We start from the raw sequence: 13,980 nt of genomic DNA, 5'->3' as shown, positions 1-13,980 counted from the left end.
ACACTTATGCTGAAGCATTTCTCCTTGGGTTGAAGACTAATTTTTGTCGAAGCTGCCATGCGTTCTATTTAGCCTACCTTTACGCGGTTTGGTCAAACAGAATTTTAGGTGGTGACTTGTGGGAGCATCATATTTTTATTATTATTTTTAGTTTGGTCACTGACCTGTTGTACGACGCTTTATCGCAGTAACGACATTGTCAGGAAATCACCGCCCCTTTTTTAGTACGTTTTCAGGCAAAAGCTTTCTTCCTAACCGCGGCTATGATCCTAATTGATACGAGGCCATCAGGCACAGATTTTCTCAAAGAGCGTGAGGAACGAAAGAAATATAGTTGTTCGATTTTAACGATGATCAAGCTTTATTTACTAGCATGGCTCACTGTCCTCAAAGGTAGAAGGATATGGGGGTTCAGAAAGGAAGCGAGCCAGCTCTCGAGAGGTGCTCCGCTGTACACCATGCGGAGAATGCCTGACTCCAGCGCAAAGGCGTAGAGAATTCGGAGAACGCTGCCGGCTTTTGTCGACGGACGGGCCCACACTTCGTAGCTAGCCACTTGGAATCAGTGTTTCCGCCGGAGGGCCTCGAACTTCGGGCAGTCCCACAACAGGTGGTGGACTGTTGATGCAGCCGTCGTGTTGCACGCAGGGCTGCGACAGCTAGCCCTCTGTAAATGAGGGAAGTAAGCCACAGCCTCGTTCGATAATTTTCTTCTTTCTTTACGCGCACGCCAGCTCTCCAGTACGTCCGGAGTTAGTGCCGCGCCAGTGCTATTTTAATAACGATACGATGTCAGGGAAAGTATAGCAGCAGCAGTAAATATAATTATTATTTAGAAATATATTTGCGATAAATTTCATATTTGTGATAATGAAAAAGCAAGGTGAAAGTATCAGGCAACTAGCATGGAGGGAAAAGTACCCACAGCCTCCGCATGACGCATGCGGAGCTCCACCAATTGATCTACGGCGATCACTGACTATCCGTACGCTTCATTAAGCGTTTGTATGAATGCATTTATATCTTCATCTTGGCGTGTTTTGCCAGTGCCACTCACGGCCATGAGTGCGACGACAACCCCACCGCAATGGTTTAAATATCTGTCCGTTTTGTTATATTTTCTCAAGGGCGTAGAAAAAAAACGCGCTGGTAGCAGGAGGTGAGTCCTAGCCGTGTTATCAAGCTTTCCTCTCCTCCACGTGTTCTGAAGCCTCAGGAAGTGAAGAGCATCCTCTTTCTCTCCACCGTTGTCAATACACACCCCCTCCTGCACCTTTATTGAGCTCTTACAACCTGATAGTCTTCAACGCCCGTCCCAGAATGCTGAGAAGTATAGCAAATAGTCTCCTGCGCGCACTTTCCTGTAGCCTGTAAAAAAACTTCTCAGGTAGTTCATTTTTTTGACCGGCTTGAGAATGTATCTGTCGTGTAGCCGAGGTAATTGGTGGCCTACGTGGCAGAGTGATGGATCTTTATTGAAGCGCGAGCGCCTGGTTGTACTCAAATAGCTACGGGCTAGCCTGTAGTGGGCTGTAGTAGCCGCAGGGTTACTGCAGCATGAAAGGCCGCTTCATGACGCAGTAAGCGGATAGAGAACGTCGTGCTTATGTGTAGAGGCGGGTATTTTCTGAAACGAATAGAAATAAAAAAGTGGCGGTGTTTCTTTTTGGGCATGCTGGCGAAAAGTGGCGGTGTTAGTCGTAGACAGGTGGCGAGAGAGATGGGTTGTGAAAGGAATGATCTCGAACGCCTGGACTATTTCATATGTCCTTTAAGAACTGGCATATCAATTCGATAGAAATTTATTGGTGAAGAACGGTGAAAATAGAAATTTAGAGACCATTGGAAATTTATCAACATTACCTCACACTGTATCGAAGGATGGTTTTTGTTTACGGTACTCTCAACCGAATACATGTGACGACAAACAGCGCAATCCGGTGTGCGTCTAAAGAGTGGCTCAAGCACTGACCGACGATACGTAAGCGCCTTATTAAGCACGTACCAGAGGCAGGAGACAGCAGGTGACCGGAAACACTTAAATGAGTATTGAAATTATGTTTCCGACTACTCGTTTTTTGCATTACATGAAGGTCCTAGATATCTGAACGCGAGGAAAAATACTTCTACCGCGTCGTGACGAACGTCTTGACGCTGAAAGTCGTCATGTGTGGGAGCAGGGAATTGCAATGTTTTGACACTCTCTCAGGCTTGCTCGGTCACTTCCTATGCTGCTGCTACGCGGGGCGAAGCCCAATGTAGCAGCATATCAGACGACCGGGCGAGACAAAGTGAGTGTCAAAGATCGTACCGGACGATCGGAATAGATTGTCGAAGCAAGATAGTGCGCGGACACATTAAGAAAGATTCTAGCATGTGGACGCAGTCACACTCGAGCGACAAAATCAGCGCACGTTGCTCACGGCCAGTACGCAATATTAGCACAGGGGTGAATATCCAATGCAAAGTGAGTGTCTGCTGATCACAAACATTAGGTTGGTATGCTGAGTTTTCAACAATATCCTGTATCAAAGACTGGTAACATTATGATTTATGCTGTTTTATAATTATTTTTTTCACGGTGAAAGTCCTCTTTCCCCAGTTGGGTATGGTATTTCGGTTACGGTTAAGGCTTCACGCTACCTACTCGCCACCTCTCCATTGCCACCGCCGCCGTGTGTCGCCGCTCCGTATCGTTTTGCGCACCTTACGTATTCGATGACGTTGTGCACAGGGAAGTGCGCATGATCTTTTTTCCACAGGTTTGCCTTATTTTAATATTATGAATCTATTTTTTCCTTCCAGCGAGTAGGCGATCCCAGTGATAATGGTGGCATGGCTTCGAAAGACCGAATGAGAAAGGGCAGAAAGAATGGGAAAAAAAACTAGTCGTTCCGAAATATGGACCCTGTTTTATGTACACAAGAACATGATTAGCAGAAAATACGGCATTAGTAACTCATGCAACAACGACGTTATTCGAGTAGGTAGGAAACAAGCCTAATATACTCGTGAGAAGCAGCAACAACTTTCGAAAACCGAAATATATTAGCTAAGCGTGAATCTTTGTTGTCTCAGTTTTTACTTAACAGTGATTGTGTGCGGGGCCGGGTTAACAAATATTTGGTCGAAGTGACAGCACGAGCGTACAAGAGTTTTTCGTGTTGGCATAGCCAATTTTTGTTATTTATTTATTTATGGCCACATTGTAAATTTGGTGAGTAGGTTCCTTGAACCGACTCTATTCATCGCCGATTCTTCGGCAGCATTGCCAAGTAGGAACCATCAGTAGCAGTGACCTGCAATCAATCTCTTCGACGTGGCAGTTGGCAGTATAGTCACGAAGTGAGACTAGAGATCTCTGATATTTTGGGGCACAGCCAAGATAATTGTGTTTGGAATGCGAGTTCGCTGTTTTAAGTGAGCCAGATGGCCTCGTTTCATACCACAAGGCACTGTGTGAGGCGAGCAACAAAATTATTGACTTGACATTTAACTGGGTAGGCTCTTAGTCAATTCGCCCTGTTTCAGCTACAAATATTTTCACTCGTGACAACAATGCTAACTACCACATCAGACAGAATAGAAAACTGTCGCTGCAGCGCACGTTTTTTTCTGTTTTTCACCTTGTAATTTCACTTTCACAGGCCACCATGGCACACTTGTGGTACCTCTCTGCAGACTACCAGCTCTTCGTCGTGGCACTAGCAGTGATTCAGATATTTCGAGCGTAAGTGCTTATCAGATTGCATTCGAGTTGTTTTGTTTTTTTTGGCGGGGGGGGGGGGGGGGTGGCGGATGTAACCTTCGTGAGCAGAAGGACAACCTCTGGTTTGGTCCTCAGATGTTGAGCCAGACTTAACGGTAATTGTTCCATCAAGCATGCCCAATTGTAGTTTTAAAAATGCTAGAGTATCCCTTACTTTCAAACGCTCCAGTATGTCTATACATAATGTACTGAAGCTGTCGCTGAATACGCTCAACCGCACTGCAATTACCTGTAATTGTCAAAGTTATTCGAATGTACTTCTTTTATTGGCTTCACCAGCTCTTCTTAGGCAAGAGGCATATTTGGTGTTTATCTTTTTAATGTCCATCACTACTTAACGTGAATCGAGTTCCGTAGACATACGTCTCACTTAAATGCAGTGTGTTAGCTGGGGACTCATAGTCATGGCGTATGCGTTTGTAGCATAATGCAAGGACTGCACAAATATTAATTTGCAGCGGCGATCAAATGTGGTGGCTAACGTGCACCGGCGTCTTTTTTGAATAAGGTAAAAGGGCCACTTACTCTGTTGGATGTACTGAATAAATTGCAGGAGACTGGATTTAACTGATATTAACTAACTGGGTTTATTTATGGGTTAAGAGGTAGAGCTACGGTTACATGGCAACTTTCGTTGCACCTTCTTGGGGCCCGCCTTGACAGTGGCTTCTTAGCGGTTTGCCCACGCTCTCGCCGTTCCTCGAGCTGCGTGCCGGGTCAAAGTGCTTTCCGCCGCGGGGCGTCGGGACGTTGTTCTTGTATGTCTTCTTGTGTTCCTTCGCTCCTCCATTTAATTCACCACACTCTCTATATGTACCGCTACGTAGAAGACACAGCATTCACACGCAGCTGATTTCCGTGCATTCCCACCTCGTTTGTCAATGAGAGGGACATTTCGTGCGGGGATATAGAGGCAGGAACCGCGGCCGTCACCCAGGATACCGTTGTGCTCACGATTATGACGGCAGCTTTTTTACGTTTCGAACAGGCAGAAATTAGTTGCATCGAATAACCGTCCGAATACAGTAAATTTAAAATGCCCTCTGTCAGTGCCTTACACTCTGCGAAACCGGTTAGTCGAGGGGCTGTATTATTATTATTATTATTATTATTATTATTATTATTATTATTATTATTATTATTATTATTATTATTATTATTATTACTCGATCAAAAGCGCAGTCAGGAGTAAAGGAGAAGCGCTAAAATTCACAAATACCATTCATTGCTTAAAATTGAATATTTTCTCGGGGTTGGAAGTTAACCAAAGATCGGTAGGCCGATGGGCTCTGGGCGACCACGGTATAACCACAAATTAGACAGTGCAGGGTGACATGGGTTGGGCCTCTTTTGAAGTCAGAGAAGCGCCGAGCAAAATTAGTTTTCAAAAGATTCAGGAACTTGGATCAAAATAAATGGGCAGCTAAAATGCACAAATATCGGCACCTGAAACGTGAACAGAGAATGGAGGAAGAGGTCAAGAAAGTTGGCAACCAAGTACAGGGTAATTGAAAGTTTAAATAGACAACCAGGAGTCATCAAAGGGAGAGGGGGAGAAACAGAGACAGTGAATTGGATGCAAAGTATGGAAACAAAAAAATAAGGTGATAGAGATAAACAAGAATGGGAAGAAAGAAGTGTGATAATGCGCGCAACCTTCCTGGCAGGGCGCTAGATAGCCTGCTCCACTAAATAATGTTTTTCCGGTGACACTAATCAATGGGTGCGTGTGTCGTGCAGCACGCCAGCATGGCGATTGTGCTCTGTGCCGCGCCATCTTTCACATAAAGCAATCGTATCAATGCAGTTGGACGTGCATTTCTGTGCTATTATTTCTTCCGGTACTCGCATTCTCACCCACCGTGGCTCCGATTGAGCACATGCGTCGTTGTATCACTAAGATACACGTGCTTTTTTCTTCGCTTTCGACCAGCGCCGAAAGCCAAGAAATATTTTTTTACCATATACGACACGTTCCAGTTGACTGTCTAGCTGTGATGATTGTATTAGCCGCTCAGCACCATTCGTTGCCATCTTCAGCACTGTGATTGAGTTTTCGTTTTCTTTTCAGGAAGAAATGGCTCGTTGCTTTCATCTTCGCTGGGTTGTCGCTGCTGTGTTGTGGCGTCGCTTCATGGCAAATATACGGCACCAACATGCTGCCATTTATTGTACCATTGCACCCGTCATACGGGTAAGACTCGCTGGACGTCTATTGTTTGACGTAAATACTTCAGCATCTATGCTCCAAAATGTAAGCAACTTGACTGTGGGTCACGCAGGAGTTCCGCTAGCACTCAAGCACTTACAGCCAAACGACGTTCTACCAGAGAGTGCCCTGGTTCTTCGATAATGTTAACAGTTCCTTAGAAGGTTTCAACACTCACGTGATACAGTTAAAGAAATAGAGAGTGAATGTCATCCTCAACCTTCAATTTTGGGCTTTAAGTTCTTCATATTACTAGAAGTAATGATGCGCGCTTTTCTTTGAGAAAAAAAAACCAAAAAAAAAACATGCGGTGCATAAATGCGTTGTTTTCGTTTTCTCCCTCGGCTCAATTTTACAATTTTAGTTTTCTTTTCTCTCCACTAGATTACAGCAAAACCACAATTCGTACTTTTACTGGTTGTCGCATATCGTGTATGTCCCAGCTAAAGTTATGCAAGCGATTCAAAGAGAAAAAAATAAAAAAAAACAATGCGAGGTACGATTTTAATACCTATGGTGCACGGTCGTCGGGCCTCTAACGGCCGAACACAGTAGGTTTTAAAATCGTATCTTGCACTCTGTTTTTTTATTGTTTTTATTTGAACAGCTTGGATAAAGTTAGCTAGGACGCCCTATATATAAGAGAAACGGTTTGTTCAAGGAAGCTTGTTCACTTTTGCTTAGGTACGGATGTTCATCGCCTTAAAATGGATTATAACCAGCCTGTAACAGGCGCAGATAACCTTTCAGGACATGGTTCATGGGAAGAGAGCCCTTTATCTTTTTCTATTTTAAAATCACGGTGTTTTTTGTGATTCGTACCCTGTGCTATTTTACCGGCACATTGAAGCATATATTTTTGCGATACTCTATTGATGGTCGTTGTTCATTTCAGGGTACGCTTATACTCGATCGCCTATTTTTAGGGTATTACTGACGGCTGGTCACCGATAGCTGAAACATTTAAGTGTTGAAGCAAAAGCAGGTCATGTCAAGTGCTTTCTGAACGTTGTCAAGTGCTTTCTGAATATTGGTTGAAACCGGCGCCTGACCGACACATTGGTTTCGAGATTCGAGCTCTTCCAATGTGAAACAGTGTAAATTGACGACTAACTTTTATGGGAGACAGCTCTTAGGAAACAAACCCTGGACCAGTAATCACATTAATTCTTTAAGCGGGAATTCGCGTATTCAGTGACTGGTGTGCAGCCACTCGCCTTTCGTGATATCGATCGGTGGGATCTTGTGGCGATCGCCGCGGTGATGGCCAATCACCGAGAGCCCTTGCGCAAAGAAGTTTTGATGATACGGGTCAGGGGCCCGTGTTTTTTAACGTTCCATTTCATTTTAGAGCGCAGCTCTTAGGCACCCATTCCTGCGTTGAGCGTCGGTGTCCCACGGCGCAGCCGAGCGAACGAGCACAGCGAAGGAGGAAATACCGAGCGCGGTGCGCAGTGGGGGATGAAAGACTGGGATAGCGAAAAGAACGCGAGGTGGAAAGCGAAGGAGAAGGGCGAAGCGGAAGCATGAGTAAGCAAGCGGAGGAAGAGAGTATGGCGAGAGGGTGAGGAGAAAGCGGAGTGCCGGCGATGACCAGGCATGCGTGGAGTGCATCCACCGATACTATATATGGAAACAAAGCGCTGGCGTGGGCTTCGGTCCCACTCCGCATGCGCTACTTCGCCTGCGCCGCCGCCGTGAGAGAATGAGCTCCGCGCGAGCTGCGCTTTCCCGCATTCACGCTTTCTTTCTGAACTACGAGTGACACAACCAGTGAAAATGCTTCGTCCACCGGCGCTGCTATATGAGTTGACCGAGCCGAGGCTCAGCGCTGCCGCCGAGATGACCCGGTCGTTCAGAATCAAATTCCTTGCCACAGTATATTGCAAATTCAAAACATCTAAGCAGCTGCGCTCAAAATTCGCATTAGGGAGTATTGTAATTGTCGGTGAATTTTTTTATTACTCTTATCTTGCATCGCTCCGAGTAGCCGATCTTAGCAATAACGGCGGCATGATGAGTTCCCAGCCAATGATGAAGGGCCAAAAAATGTAAAATGAAATGGATCGTGAACTAATAGGGCCCTCGCAGGCTTAGCCCTGTAATGACCAATGTATCATATATGCTACACTGTTTTGGTGCCCCAAAACTCTGAATTAAGCACGGCAAACACAGCGCATCGCCTACACTGGCGTTTTGATACGCTGGAGATAGTTGAGCAAAGGAATTGCCAATCAATAACTATACGGCTTAGGTTATAACTAAAAAAACATTGATTCTTTAAGTTCTGTATTTTTTTCTAATGTAGTCCTTATGGCCAGAAATAATCGTGAACAAGTTGTTCAAATCTTTCTTGATGTGCAACTATTTAGGCAATATGAGCTAATCCAATTTTTACAAATACATTTGGGGAGGTCAAAAGGGGGAGGGTAGATTTAGAGATATCTAGTGTTATCCAAAAAGGAAGACACCTGTCTCTTGGCGCCACCCCAAGGCTCCACAAGGGCGACTGAATTCACGAAGTTTTTTTTTTCTGATGTGCATACTGTTTGCTATTAGCTGGCCACCTTCTGTAATAAGACGTCCAGCGTTACGATTGGTTGGCATCTTGGGAACAGCTGCAATATTGCACGTACCAGCGCTGGTCTTCAACGTACTTTCCAAAACCGCGAATGGGTATTCTCTAAGAGCGTTTCGTGTTGGTTGCTCCAAGTGCATTCTAAACAATTTGCTTCCGAGAGAAGGCCACCCTATTAGCAGCACTTGCTATTCGTATTCTTCTAGAGATGAAGCGAGAATGTTGCTACTGCTGCGGGCAGACATGCTTGGGAGCATGACACGCCCTCGCTAAGGCATAAGTTCGCGTGTGCCAAGAGTCTAAATCGAGACCACGTGGGGCAAACCCGAAGTCTTTCACCATGTTTGGGTATTTCAAACTGGCCAGCGCGGCTCGTAGATCACGTGGCGCCAATCGAGTCTTCTAAGTATCAAATAGCTGCACGGTGCGAAAACAGATAGAATTTCAAAGACAAGCCCGCGGGCCATTCCCATCGGGGAGTCTCGCTTTCAGCCAAAGTCAAGGTCACATGCGGAAACGCCTCTACGTAATAGGCACTGCCTGCAAGGTCGCCGATTATAGCACTTTACCTCGGTAAATCGTCGATTGCCAATAGAGGAAAAAAAACAAGAAAAAAAACTAGAAAAAGAGGTGGGCCTCGTGATTTAAACGTTACGCAATCCCTCATCTCCGGTATGGGAGAAGGCAGGGAAGAATTGTTGCTTTCGGACACTAGTCAAAGCAGGAGAGAGTGTCTTCGTTGGCAGTGAAGGTCGCCTCCTGGAAGCATGCCAACGCGAGATTTCAATTTATTCTATCACGTCTATTCTATTCTATTCTAATCTGTTCTATTCTATCTCGTCCAAGTAATTTGACAAATGTTTACGCTAAAATGCTCCCTAGCCGGCACCCTAGAAAGTCAAGTGTATAACCGAAATTTCCAATGGGGACTCGTGGGTGGCTCTTTAAGCTAACGTTACACGACGGAGAGTTTCTGCATGCTACAGTGATTTCGCGACTGCAAATGTAGTTCGCGCCAATGGAGGGAATATAAGGTGCTGCAATATCAAACAGAATGTTCTGTTAATCATACTCTATTCAATGGCACTCTGACTTTCACAATGCAACCGGCAAAGTATATATCACTACACACCGGGCCAACAGTTGGGAAATGCATTAGGGAGTCACTCAAACAAGGAACGGCGCATGCTATTAAACCGTTGTGATTCTAAATAACCATCGACCGCACGGAGCCTGCTGACACTAGAAAAAAAAGGCAAGATGGTGGGATTTCACTGCTGCTTTTTTGAATAGCCAGACATTTACTCAGGATAATAATTAGTCATGATTAGCTTACATATAGAATACACGAGCATAACTATGAATGTGAGCACGGTTCTGCAGAATATCAGAGTTCATATCACCACACAAACAATACTAGAATTATTTGAGGCATAAATGCTTGTTCTGCTGCATTCAGCAATAGTATTATTACATCTCGTCATCAGATTAAAGGGTGTGTTAAATTTATTCGTTGAGAGGAAGCGTGTAAGGTGGAAATCTGTAAGGGTTGTCTGAAGAAAACTTACTTGACGACATTTAGTTCCCGGCTCACTAGGTTTTCGAAACTTGGCATAAAAAGGAAAAGCCTCGCGCGTTCGCTGACTTCGGTTTCGCGGAGTCAAACATTATCATTGATATCGCCTTTGTGGGATTCCATGTGTAACGTTGGGCCTAATCCGCCGGCACATGCCTTTTTTATTTCTTTCTCGTTGGCAGAGGTGTACTCGACACAACAAAGTACTACTACGAGCTTCCATTCTACCACGCCGTCTGTTTCTTCTCCGGATGCATCACCTTCATCTTCGTTGAGCAGTACGGCAAGACCAAGATCTCCAAGGCAAGGGAGCCACCCTTTCTTTATATTTGCTGTCCGTCATCTCTAGGCCGAAGTTTGTTTTCCAATCACATTTTGTTTATTGTGGAAAAAGGTAATAAAGCTTTCCACGAATCAGAACTACAATGCCCTAAAGCGAGGAGATACAGAAATATTGCGTTCATGTTGATGGGTGGCGTACTTTTCGAATTGCAAAAATGTCCCTCTTACGAGAAGGCATGCTTGGTAAGCCGAGAAAGAAACAAAATACTAATAAGGTGAATCACTTCTTATGCTTATCATGGTTCTTCATGTAGTACTAACTGAAACTAAATTGCACCGCTGCCAGATCGTGCAAAAGTATTTAGTTCAGCGCATATCTCACCTAATCTAGCACATATCAGCTACAAAATGACGATGCCAAATAATATACACAGGCCCCTTCAAATTCGAAAAAAAAGCTTTTCCTGAAATCGTGTATAAAACACTTAGCTCCTGCAGTAACCCGCTGTAGTGGCTTAGCGGCTATGGTGTGCGCTGCAAAGCAAGAGGTCGCGGGATTGAATGCCGAGCGCGGCGGCCGCATTTCGATGGAGGCGAAATGCAAAAAAACGCCCATATCCCGTGCGTTGGGTTCACGTGAACGATCCCCAGGTGGTCAAAATGAACCCGGAGTCCCCACACTACGACGTTCCTCATAATAATATCGTGGCTTAGGGCAGATAAAACCCTAGAATTCATTCATTCTAGCTCCTACAGGACATGGACGAAAAACTGAGAGAGAGAGAGAGAGAAAGAGATGGACTTTATTTCCCAAAACCTATTAGTCGGAGTCGTCGCGGCCTTAGTCATCACTGGAACATCTGAGTTCCAGGGAACTGAAGGTTCCGTGCAACCATGAGCGTAAAACTGTGGTGCCGGGCACTGCTTATACATGCAATTCTTTCCGCCAGTAGTTTTGTGCGCCCATGCGAACACCAGTCAGGGCGTCATGTTCGCATTCAGGTTGCATTTCATTGTTTTCACAATGAAACAGGTGGCTGTTGAAACTGGAGGGGTTGTGTTTGTGTGCGTGCTGCACGCACACGCACGCCAGCGCAAGCATGGGTGCTGTACTTTTCGAATGGCGAAAATGTACCTCTTACCGAGAAGGAATGCTTGATAAGCCGAGAAAGAAACAAACCATTGATGAAGTGAATCACTTCATATGTTTATCATGGTTCCTCATGTAGTACTGGTTCTTCATGTAGTAGATGACACACACACTCTCACGCACACACATACACACAGGCACGCACATCGTATTCACATTGAAATCAACACCTACCAACACCTACCTACCAAACAGAAGTGCTCCTTTGCATCCACCATGGTTTCAAAAAGGCGCTCGCTTTTGCACTTTATTTGTCCTCCCCATTGTTGCCTGCTCTGCACCCTAACTATGCCTATGCGCTTTTCAAAAGAGTGTGAAACGAGACTGGTGACGCATGTATATGTGAACAGACTGCTTCGTTGCACGGGGTACAGTAGTTCCTGTGCACGTAACTGTAGCCCTCCACGACACTTGCAGCCAGTAAGGTGAGGCTTAAAGTCCTCGCCAGCTGCTTACGACGGGGCTTCAGAGCTCCAACCCCATGCTAACCTACTTGTAAAGCGAAGCTTGATATGTCTCACTAATTCGTCCGTGGGATCCGAAAACGCACTGCATGAAAGCCAGCTTACACAATGGAACTATTGGCGCATCTGCGCACACAATCGTAGAACACTACAGTTTACATTCGCAGTTGCACCAATGATAACAATGGGAACTGCAACGCCACGCTAGCCAGACAAACTGTATATAACTGCATTGTATTACGCGCGTCACGCAATGCATTCCCGGCTGTCACCATGGCTAGACCGCGTGTGCAGCGCACGGCAGAAGAAGAGGCTGCCGTACGCGAACGTAAGCGCGAGCGCGATCGTGGCCGTAAGTCCGATCCCGTGTATCGGCAAGGGCATGCAGTCTGTGAAAGTGTGAGTCTGTGCGTGTAATCAACGGCTATATCATGTAAAATAAAAGCTATGCAATTAGCGAATTGTGTATTAATTCAACTTCAACGTTCAAAAACTACAATCCTAAACAAGCAATCAAATTGCACATGCATCGCATCGGTCGCTCTGCATTTCTTGGGTTCGTTGCGTGGTCGTTGGCTTTGGACTTTTACTCTGATTCAGTTTGCATGGGTGAAAGCTTCTCGTTCCACCATCTTTCTTTAAGAAAGCGGCGTCGATTTGTTATTAGAAAGGGCATATTCTTGTTCAGTAATACGGAAAGTTGGGTGAGTTGGTGACTAATCATCATACTGTATGGTTGCAGCAGCGCTATGGCCTGGTTAAAGCGGAGAGAAGACAAGAGAACACAACACTCACTGCACTCACAACTACTTTATTTGAGAACAAACGCTTCATATTCATACGCGTATACCCACGCACCCACGGGCGTCAAAGATATCCTAAACAAGATTATGAGCACTTTTAAAGTTATATACCCGCACACACTCGGGTGCCAAAGATAGGCAACCTAACATGGTGTGCTCTAATCGTTGCAACCCGAACACATTTATTTTTGTTATTAAAAATATATTTTGGCGCCCATTCAAAAAGGTGACCTCACGATGACTCAGTAGAACAGACGGTTGAGCGATACAACACTCTTTTCTTTTGTTAGTGTGGAAGGCTTCTGTTATTTCCCTGGTCAGCTGATTGTTATGGTGATAAAGAACTGTTGTGTCACCGAAAAGCGGCAAGCACCCACATTGTGAACAATGCCCTTTAATGGGGGAATGAATGTTTCCCCCAGTGACCGTTTGTGTTCCAAAGTCTTGTGCTCACACATTGACCTGTTTGGCCTATGTATACTTATCTACACGGTAGATTTCCTACCTATCTTGAAAAGTATACCTTGAAACTGGTGTTCTGATGTTGCTCGTGTTGCAGTAAGACTGGTGTTCCAGTTACTTTAATGCTTCAATGCATAGAACATCGTTTTCTTTAAAAAAGTAGCTGAATTGCCAATGTATTTTGTCGGACACTTCGAAAATTAATATCTCGAAAGTGGGGCAGTCCTGAAAATTTCTTTGAAGTGGAGACGCCTTGCGAACTGACTGACCGGCTGTAATTAGTAGATTTAAATACATGCAGTAAAGTAATTATTAGGCACGTTAATTAACGTAATCATGTAAACATTTATAGAAGCATTTTGATTTCTCGTAGAACTAATGGCCGCACCATCAAGTAATTTAGATGAAGAAATGGGCCATGTGCCACAGGCAACTTTTAAAAATTTCGTGCAGCTACAGAAGAACACCCTATATATTGATGGATTTTCACTATTATGATTTCTCTGAGCTTTGAATGATGATCGCATAATGTACTCTATGTCTGCAATTTTTAGCAATAAATACGGAGCTATTTGTATTTCGAGAAAACGGCCACGCAGGTAAACATGACTGTGCAGGCAAGACATGATTGGCGGTCTCCTTGGTTTATGATAAGAGAAAAGTAGCGCTAGAGACTTGACAAGATAG

General features: G+C 44.8%; 1 protein-coding gene across 1 annotated transcript in view; it reads left to right on the top strand.

The window, feature by feature from the left end:
• The window catches only part of LOC125942662 (nose resistant to fluoxetine protein 6-like), a 46,823-nt gene extending 35,162 nt beyond the window's left edge, over positions 1–11,661 (top strand). Inside the window, exons 10-13 of the mRNA XM_049660909.1 lie at positions 3,648–3,730; positions 5,841–5,963; positions 10,315–10,435; positions 11,644–11,661. Of these exons, the coding sequence (XP_049516866.1) occupies positions 3,648–3,730; positions 5,841–5,963; positions 10,315–10,435; positions 11,644–11,661 (345 nt within the window). The remainder of the gene's footprint in view (positions 1–3,647; positions 3,731–5,840; positions 5,964–10,314; positions 10,436–11,643) is intronic.
• The last annotated feature ends 2,319 nt before the right edge of the window (positions 11,662–13,980 follow it).

This window comes from Dermacentor silvarum, chromosome 1 (genome assembly GCF_013339745.2).
Source record: "Dermacentor silvarum isolate Dsil-2018 chromosome 1, BIME_Dsil_1.4, whole genome shotgun sequence".
In the NCBI taxonomy this organism is placed as follows: domain Eukaryota; kingdom Metazoa; phylum Arthropoda; class Arachnida; order Ixodida; family Ixodidae; genus Dermacentor; species Dermacentor silvarum.
This window is presented reverse-complemented; position numbering and strand designations above follow the sequence as displayed.